At 49.2% G+C, this 9,761-nt stretch overlaps 1 protein-coding gene across 3 annotated transcripts in view; it reads right to left on the bottom strand.

Annotated features, from left to right (window-relative positions):
- The window catches only part of ATP5G2 (ATP synthase, H+ transporting, mitochondrial Fo complex subunit C2 (subunit 9)), a 9,620-nt gene extending 4,971 nt beyond the window's left edge, over nucleotides 1–4,649 (bottom strand). The window contains exons 1-2 of one of the 3 annotated variants that reach the window (XM_021708689.1): nucleotides 4,495–4,649; nucleotides 1,591–1,660 (exon numbers count right to left, since the gene is read on the bottom strand). In XM_021708689.1, the coding sequence (XP_021564364.1) occupies nucleotides 1,591–1,629 (39 nt within the window). In that variant the 5' untranslated portion in view covers nucleotides 1,630–1,660; nucleotides 4,495–4,649. Of the gene's footprint in view, nucleotides 1–1,590; nucleotides 1,661–2,374; nucleotides 2,416–4,304 lie in introns of those variants that run through there. The other 2 variants (XM_008050265.1, XM_008050266.2) reach the window with 2 other exon arrangements.
- Between the last annotated feature and the right edge of the window lie 5,112 nt (nucleotides 4,650–9,761).

The raw sequence follows: 9,761 nt of genomic DNA, 5'->3' as shown, positions 1-9,761 counted from the left end.
AAAAAAAAAAAAAAAAAGAGAAGAAATCTAAATCTAAGCTTCAGAATCATTTGTTTTTGAGATATAAACAGATGCTTCTCAACTTACAATGGGGTTATAGCCCAATAAAGCCCCTGTAAGTTAAAAATACATTTCATATGGCTAGCCTACCAAACACCATCGTATAGCCTAGCCTGCCTCCCTATTAGGTACCTACTAATAGCATCACTCCTTTTTACCTGTGAATGAACCAACTGCCTTCACTATGTAATAATTTATTTATTTTATTTAGTTGGAGTCTCATTCTGTAGCTCAGACTGGAGTGCAGTGGCCGCTCCCGGCCACTGCAGCCTCGACCCACTGGGCTCCGGCGATCCTTCCGCCTCAGCCTTCCAAGTAACTGGAATTACAGGTGTGCGCTACCATGCCCAGCTAATTTTTGATTTATTGTGGAGATGAGGTCTCGCCAAGTTGCCCAGGTGGGTCTCGAACCCACAGGCTCCGGCAATCCACTCACCTCAGCCTCCCAAAGCGCAGGACTACAGGCTGAGCCACCGAGCCCGGCTGTAATAATGTTTTTCTTTTGAGTAGAAGTCTCATTCTGCTGCCCAGGCTGTAGTGTAATGGCATGATCATGGCCACTGCAGCCTCAACCTGCTGGGTTCAGGTGAACTTTCCACCTCAGTCTTCTAAGTAGCTGGAACCACAGGCTTGTACCACCACGCTTGGCTAATTTTTTTATTTATTGTAGAGACAAGGTCTCAGTAAGTTGCCCAGGTTGGTATCGAACCCCTGGGCTCAGGCAATCCTCTTGCCTCTGCCTTCCAAAATATTGGGATTACAGGCATGAGCCACCGTGTCTAGAACTAATAATTTTTAATTTCTTCCATACTGTTGCTTCTGAGTCAAATACTTTTCCAATGTGTATTTATGTTTGTTTTAGCTTCCCACCCAAATTTAAGTCCCAGAATGAACCCATAGCTGTGGCTCACTCAGGACAAACGCCTATACACAGTCTATACTCAGTCCAAGTTATGTAATCTACTTTATGTTTACCACTCTGCTGGGTTCCAGTTTATGGGAACATATAGTTTTAAGATTAGAAATAAGCTAGGCTCAGTGGCTCAGCCTGTAATCCCGCGACTTTGGGAGGCTGAGGTGAGTGGATTGTCTGAGCCCGTGGGTTCGAGACCCGCCTGGGCAACTTGGCAAGACCTCATCTCTACAATAAATCAAAAATCAACCAGGCGTGGGATCGCCTGTAATTCCGGCTACTTGGAAGGCTGAGGGAGAAGAATTACCTGAGCCCACCAGGTCGAGGATGGGGTAGCTGTGAACATGCTACAGCATTCCAGTCTCAGTAAGAGTAAGATTCTGACTCAAAAAAAAAAAAAAAAAAGAAAACAATTAATTGACTCCAAGAAATACGAGTGGGGCATGAGAGTGGCTAGCAAGCATTCACCCTCTCCCCTTAGGCTACCACAGCAAGGGGTCTTTCCTCCCCAAGAAGCTCATTCACCTTTCCCTAGCACAGCTGCGAAGAACAAGGTGGATAGCAAGGGAGATAAAACGGCCCTCCTTTCAAACTCCCCTGGAAGAACAGGTACTTACCAAGGAGGGGGTAGAGATGAACTTAGAGCAGGCGTACATCTTCAGGGGGTGAGGGGCTGTGGCAGGAGAGCTGGAATTACAGAAGCAGCATTGTCAACCTGTCCTTGGTCATCTTTCTAGGACAGAAAAGGCGCTCTAGAAAGTTTAACTGTCCCAGACTTATCTTAAGTCGCCAGCAGAGATGGAATTAGAGCCCCGAAGTCATTATTTCTTCCAGAAACCCCACACAACTCCCAAGATGTCCTTATAATCAAGTGACTTCCCTGCATCTTAGCTTCAGCCTAGCTTTGAGACTTGTTATCCACTTCCATAGCCTCATGACTTGCAGTTCAGAGGGATTTTTCCAGAGTGTTCTTTGCTTAAGTTTCCCTCGGTTTCTATTCAAACAAAACTCAGCATCTCATTTCTGGGCCTTAAAAAGTTGCCCTCTGAAGACTAGTCTTTGTACTCTTGGGAGGTATTTGTTGAAAGCAAGGCACTGGAAGCTCCTCAACAATCATTTTACTGATTCATCTTAAAGTATTTAGTTCCTCAAAACACTTCAATTTCCTACATTAACAAGATGAGGCAGCTCAGGAGGAACTCTGCCATTAATCTGTTTAGCAATGACTGTTTAAATATTCATTTCCAGCCGGGCTCGGTGGCTCAGCATGTAATCCTGCGCCTTGGGAGGCTGAGGTGAGTGGATTGCCTGAGCCTGCGGGTTCGAGACCCGTCTGGGCAACTTGGTGAGACCTTATCTCTACAATAAATCAAAAAATCAGCCAGGAGTGGTAGTGCACACCTGTAGTTCCAGTTACTTGGAAGGCTGAGGCGGAAGGATCGCCGGAGCCCAGCAGGTCGAGGCTGCGGTGGCTGGGAGCGGCCACTGCACTCCAGTCTAGGCAACAGAGTGAGACTCCAACTCAAAAAAAAAAAAAAAAAAAGTATTCATTTCCACCATTACACTAAAAGGCATTAAATTGTGTATCCCAAGATCTAAAGAAGGCCTGACACCTTGTAGGTGTCTAAATTGGTAGAACCGAACTTACCTGAGAAGATTGGGTGAGTTAAAGACCTAAAGGCAGGGTTTCTCCAAGTTAACTGAGAAGTTCACCTGAACCAGAATTATTTAGGGACGGGAGTAGTGTATGTATTAAGAATGCATATTCTTAAGTCCCACCTTAGACTTCCCTAGTCAAGATCTCAGGGGATACAGCCCAAATACTCTGTATTTCGAAATTTCCCAAATGACTGTTAGGTACAGTTTAACTATAAGAACATAGCCTTAAAATCCGCCTTGAAACTATGGTAGTGGTAAAGGCAGAACTTGAACTCGGATTTTTCACTCTCCAGTTACATGTTTTCTAGTATGTCACAGGCTGAAATACCAGTGAATGCTTAGGCCTATTAAATGCCACTTCCTTAAATTAACTAACTCAGACTATCCCAAGTTAAAGCACGTCTGTCTTCAACTCTTGTCCTATCCAGAACTCTGATTTCGGCCTATATGTAACTCTCACCCAATTTTGCTGCCACTAACTATTCAGGTTTTCTTGGGTCAAAATTCAATAACTTCAAGAAGTCCTTAGAAAGGGCTTTCCCCCTCCCCAGTGGAAACCTCAGTATCATTTGTAAACTGTAGTTCTCAGGGGGATCAAATGAGTTCATTTACAAATTAATGTCTGTGAAGCCCTTACTATGGTGCTGGCCAGTGGTAAACCCACAACAAAGGGTGGCAATTAAGGGAGTCAGCAAAAGTGCAGATTCCCCCACCTGCCATCTAACCATGACAAGCCTACACCTTGAGCCAAGACACTACCCAGAATCAGGGCTCCTAAATCATCCTGGACTTCTTCCTCAGTGTAGACGTGTTACTCTGACTTAACGGTTTCCTTCCTGAAGCCTTCTCCTCTTAACGGCAGAACCTGGGAGGGTTACTAAACCCTTGACATGAAGGCCGGCACATGGAGACTCTCACGCCGGCCTCACTAGCTTGGCCTTACTCCACACTTCTGGGCTTGCTGCCTCTAACAGCAGCTCTCATTTCTAGCCCACCGTTTTGTGATCTTTTTTCCAACATCGGTGGAGGACCAGGGAGGTACGAGAAGGGTATGGGGAAAAGACCCACCGCTCCAAAAATACCCGGCCCCACAGCTCTCCTAGGCCACGGCCTGGCGGGAGGGGGTGTTTGGGCTGTTCTGTTCGCCTCTACCATGTTCACGGTTTAGTTTTTAAACTTAGGGGTGCTGACTAGAGGGACTGGTGGCTTTAGACGATCCACTATCTCCACTGCTCGGAGCACCTGCGGTCCAGGGGCCGAAAGTCTGGAGATTTCAGAATAAAGAAGGCACGAGTCAGGATCAGAAGAGAAAGCAGACGTAGGAGGGGAGGATATGGGGGTTGTGACAATCTGAAGGGGAAGAGGGTGTGAAAAGGGCGTCTGATCAGCGCTGGGGTCGGACAGGTGTAAATGAGCACGCTGGGATCTGACTTTCGCCAGTTCCAAGGCGCCCTCCCCCCCACGAGGCATCCAAGATGGCGCCAGGCCCGCGCGGCTGGAGGTCACCGGCACGCGAAGAGCCAGCTCTAAAGAGCGGGGACACCTGGAGCCAGGGAGGGCGCGAGGACTGGGGTGGGAGCAAGCAAGGTAAGGGCCTCAAGGCATCCGCGCGAGATGGGGTGCCCGGCGCGCGTGCGCGGCTCAAAGAGGGCACGAGGCCCTAAGGCCTTACCTGCTCCCAGTGCAGAGAAGACAGACAGGGGCGGGGGGGCGGGAATAGCGAAAGGAAGGCTCGGCGCATGTGCGGCGCGAGCCAACGAGTCGCTCTGCTACGGATAGAGCGACCGCAAATGGCGAGGATCGGCTCCAGCGCCACAGCGCCGCCTGCCCGCACTGGGGCGGTATCCGGCCAGTTGCTCCACCTGGCGTTGGAGAGGAGAAACTACAGGCGCAGCCGACCACACGCAGAAACGAGGCCAACTCCGCGGAGTAAGCGGATCCGTAACGTGGCCCGCGGTTAGGGCTGCACAGCGTTTGGCATCTTAGACTTGCGTCCCCTTTGCGAGCATGCGCAGTCACATTGAAAAAAAAAGAACCTATTCAGAATTCAGTGTTAAATAATATACAATCGAGATTGGGGTTCAGTGCCTAAAATGTAGCAGGAAGATGAAGCCTTGGCAGTCCTGCCTTGGGTCGCGACGGGACACTGGCAACATTGGACTGGACACCGGCTCAGTGGGCGAATAGTCAGCAAAATGTCCCAGCCGCTTTGGTGGCCTCGCCTTCCCCGGACTCTCTTCCCCTGTTTCCTCTTCTGGCGACAAGCCTTGAGAAAACCTGCCATCCGCGAACCAGAAGACAGGGGCTGAATACGAGTCCTAGAACAGACTAGGATTAGCGGGCACCTGTGACCTGCGGCGGGTGCGAGGTCGCCCCGGGAATGCCCGAGCCCCCGCACAGGTTCCCCCACGCGAGTTGGGGTGGGCAGTCCCCCCGCCCCCAGACGTTCTGAGAGCCCCATCTTCTGTCCCGTGCCCTTTGGCTCATCCTGCCCCGGAAGAGGGGAGGCTTCTCCGCCTCTCTGTCCCCCAGCCCGGGCCTCCCCGCCGTTTGGAGGGGGGCGGCGAGGCCTACCCGGTCCCCAACCTCAGCCGTCCTGGCTGGCATCGTGCTTTGGACGCCGCACGAGAGAGCCGGGAAGAGCGCACCAAACCCCATAAAAAATAAAAAATAAAAAGAAAGCCGCGGCTGTAAATAAAGCCAAATCCGCCACCCTCGGAGGGGCCGTTTGTCCTCCCCTCCTTGGCCCCGTCCTTCCCGCCGCCCCCTCCCGGCTCCGGGCCCCGCGGCGCCCCGGCCCCGAGCTCCTCCATTTAATCGGATTTGGGAGAAGGGGAGGATAAATCACGGCAGCAGCTTTACGGTCCCGGAGGAGAGGCGAGCCGCAGCCAGGCACACCCCGGCCGGCGATAAAAACCGCCGCTGAAAGCCCACGGAGCAATTTCCCGGGACCCCGAGCGACGCCATTACAGGAATGTAATTTTGCCCGGATGAGGCCCCGAGTTTAATTATCCTCGCGGAGGAATTTCAATGCGGCCAATCCATCTTGCAGGCGGGCGGCAGAGGGATTTATATGGGCCCGTTATTTCACACCGATCCTCCATCTGCATTTTTATGGCCCCGAGCTCCTGGAAGAGGGGCGGGGGGGGTGGGGAGAAAGGAGACGCTGGAGTAGAGGAGGGTGGGGCGCGGCCCGTCTTCCCTAAATCCGCGTGGCCAGCTGGCTTGGGATGCTCACGGGTTCCCCCGAAATCCCCAAATCTCTGTCTGGTTCTGGTTGCTGACGGTGCCCGGAGCGGGCGGGCGGGTAGGTGGGCCCTAACTGGGATCCTGGGTCGTCAATCAACAGGTATTTACCAAGAACCAAGCGGTGCCAGGCGCTGTGTAGACGCTGTTAGGGGCAGGGGAGGACGGCTAGCAAGGACGTAAGAGTTTGTCCCCTGAGGTCTCTAGACACCCCCACCAAAACCATTTCGTTGAGCTCTCAGCTTCACATCCTCCCGGGCAGAGAAAGTCTGTGGTTCGTAGGAGCCGCCACCACCAAACGGTCGTGGCAGCTGTTTGTTGAGACGACGTGGACACGCAGACGTCGCTAACGATCTCAGAAGAGGATCGAAGAGACCTGGAAGGAAGCTAAAGCTGGCTCCTTCCAGGAGTTGGGAGAGCCCGCAATGTTTAATAGCGCTTTACCCCTAGGGAGTGATGGGCTCTGGTTTCAGACAAACCTGGGTTCCCAAATCGCGGCGTGACTTGGGGCAAGCTGTTCAGCCCCTCTAAATCGATTTCCTCTTAGGTAAATTGGGGATAATAATAGTCCTTACCCCACAGCCAATATTGGGATAATATACAGAAGCTTATAGCAAGGTACTTGGTACCCAGTACGAGTTCAGTATTGCTAGCTAGCATCATCACCATCATCCTTGTTAGAAGTATTGCAACTCAATTCTGCACTGCTCCCTAGAGACTTTATTGCAAGGTCCTTGAGATGGTATCCCCCGAAAGAGACTCAAAAACTGTCACTTTAAAAACTTTTCACCTACATATAGCATACAAAACAGATTATTGCTATGATGGTGGATGAAGGTCTGTGGGGAGGCTGAGAATCCCGGGGCCTGTTGCTATGAGGTTTGAAGCAAGAAATTACATCAGTAGAACAGCCAGGCTACAAAAAGTGGATGGAGGTTTGTGAGGGGAGGGGTGAATGTGAAGTCTACCAAAGACCCAAGAGAAGATTAACTGAGGTTCTAGGGATCTTAACTGTGGGGGTGGGGAAGGGTCCTTCTTTCACTTCACAGAGAGAAAACTGGGGTCTGGGAAGGAAAGGGTGTGGAGCCAGAACTATCCTTTCCAATCAGTGCCTTTCTTTTCCTACCAGACCATGTAACAAGAGTGGCCTGATTGGCCGGTTTTTCTACTGACTGCTAGTGGCAGATTCTGACTGGTTAGCAGTCTGCCAGCAGTGGTGACGAAGAAATGAGATTGATCTTTTCTTTCTTAGGATTGGTTAACAACCCTCAGGGGGGCCGGAGACTTGTTTTTATTGACTGGCTAGGATACAAGGGAGATTCAGTTTCTCTCATATAGAAATCCCAAGTATTCTTTTCTGCAAAGGTCACCGAGAAATAATCTTGATTGGCTTATACATGTTTGCCTTTGGATGGGGAATGCTGTAGCTTAGGGAAGAAAAATCAAGAGAATCGTGCAGGCATGCCACAGTTCAATTAGAAACCCCAGAGAGAGCATTCACAGAAAGAAGAATGATGAGAGAGAGAGAGAGAGAGAGAGAGAGAGAGAGAGCGCGCAGAGAGGTGAGGACACAGAAACGCAAAGAAAAAGTATTGCCTGAGAGAAGAGGAAGGGTTTGAATAATTTGTTTCTCATTCCTGATGGCTTAAGATGAGACTACTTTATGATGTGTCTTGCTATATGTATGTGTTGCCAACACATGGAATGAAAAGAACAGCTGTCTTAGAGGCAGGAGACTGGAAGTCTAGTCCCCAGTCCTGCTACTAACTAGTTGAGTAACTATGCAAGTTCCTTCATCTTTCAAAGTTTCAGTTCCACATTTGGAAAAAGGGAGACAAGTAGGTGACCATCTGGTGGTCACTTTCCAGGATTCTCTTTCTCTCTGCCAAGTAGGCACTTTTCTGCAAGTTCAAATGGTACCTTTGCACTGCCAGTAAGGACTATTCTTAGATATTGAGCATCTCTATTTGTGATTGTTAATTTCAAGCTCCTGGGTTATGATGGGCTGTTGGGCATTGACTGATGGATTTTCTACGTTCCCAAGATAACAGGACTGTGAGCCATTGGTAAACTTCCCTGCTTCTGGAGAAAGAAAACAGTAGATGGAGGAAGGGAAAGGATCACTGCTATTCAAGTTTCTGAGGGAGGACTCAGTGGGAGAGTTGGTGGCAGAAGGTTAGCCAATTTTTTTTTTTTTTTACTGGGGAAGAACTTAAGTTGGGTGGCAGAGGCTGGAGGATCACTTGAGGCCAGGAGTTTGAGACTAGCCTGGGCAACATAGCCTGTCTCTAAAGAAAAAAAAAAAAAAATTAGCCAGGTGTAGTGGCATGCACCTGTAGTCCAGCTACTTGGGAGGCTGAGGTGGGAGGATTGCTTGAGCCCAGGAGTTATAGTGAGCTGTGCAACCCTGTCTTAAAAAAAAAAAAAAGTATGTAGGGCAACCCCCTTGGGTCCCCTCCCACTGTGAGGGCTTTTCTATCCTCTCAATAAATCTTGCTTTCCAAAAAAAAAAAAAAGTATGTGAACAGTTTTGTTCCTTAACATTGGAAGTTCCCTCTGAAGCCAGGGGAGACATACAGACAAAATAGAAAATAAAAGTCCTTGTGGACTGGGCTTGGTGGCTCAGTCTGTAATCCCAGCATTGGGAGGCCGAGGCGAGTGAATTGCCTGAGCCGGCTGGTTGGAGACCTGCCCAGACAACTTGGCGCGACCTCGTCTCTACACCACATCAAATAAATTAGCCGGGTGTGGTAGCGCATGCCCGTAGTTCTGGCTACTTGGAAGGCTGAGGTGGAAGGATTGCTGGAACCCAGCAGGTCGAGGCTGTGGTGGCCGGGAGCGTGCCACTGCACCCCAGTCTGGGTGACAGAGTGAGACTCCAACTAAAAAAAAACCCGAAAAACTCCTTGTGATGTGCTGTGAAGGAAAGCAAGCTAGATTTTGGGACACTACTAATTAATTACATGACTTTGAGAAAATCACTTCACCTCTCTAGACTTCAATTTTCTCATCTGTAGGAAACACTAGATGATGACTAAGTTCTCTTTCATCTTTAAATGTATATTAAATAGCCTTTCTGGCCTTTCTGGTCTGCTCTTGTCTCCTGTGACTTCAAGTAATCAACCAATATTTATTAAGCATCTACTATGTGCAAAGTATTGTGCTACATATTGTGAGTGGAAGGCTGAGTCAGAGGGATCACTGGGGCCTAGCAGCAGGTTGATGCTGGGGTGGCTGTGAGCGTGCCACTGCACTCCAGCCTGGGCTATGGAGTGAGACTCTGACTCAAAAAAAAGGGAGAAAATATAATCTCTTGTCTTCATACATTTATAATCAGTAAGAAAGACATGTGCGTATATAACTCTAATGTGCAGCACTGTTTAATTGACAATATGGGTCCTGGGAGTTGGAGAAGTGTTCTGATTTCCAGCTAGAATAATCAAAGGGGCACCATGATTAAGGCAAGCTTTTTCCTTTTTAAGAAAATGATGAAGTATTTGAATCCTATAAAGGAATGTAAGTAATGTGTAATTATTTACTCAACATATTTATTGAGTATCTGCTATGTGTTTGGTGCTGGGAGCACAGGCATGAACAAAGCAAGATTTGAGTTGGAGTCTCACTCTGTCACCCAGGCTGGAGTGCAGTGGCATGCAGCCCATAGTCACCGCAGCCTCAACTTGCTGGTGTTTTCCCAGAGCTGACGTTTTATATACTTTATGAAGCATAATAATAAAATGGAGCTGGCCAGGCTGGGTGGCTTAGCCTGTAATCCCAGCGCTTTGGGAGGCTGAGGTGAGTGCATTGCCTGAGGCCACAGGTTCAAGATCCGCCTGGCCAACTTGGCGGGACCTCATCTCCACAATAAATAAAAAATTAACTG

Source organism: Carlito syrichta, unplaced genomic scaffold (assembly GCF_000164805.1).
Source record: "Carlito syrichta isolate Samal-C Ts95f unplaced genomic scaffold, Tarsius_syrichta-2.0.1 Scaffold143503, whole genome shotgun sequence".
Classification (NCBI taxonomy): domain Eukaryota; kingdom Metazoa; phylum Chordata; class Mammalia; order Primates; family Tarsiidae; genus Carlito; species Carlito syrichta.
The sequence above is the reverse complement of the archived record's forward strand: the minus strand, read 5'-3'. Positions and strand labels throughout refer to the sequence as shown.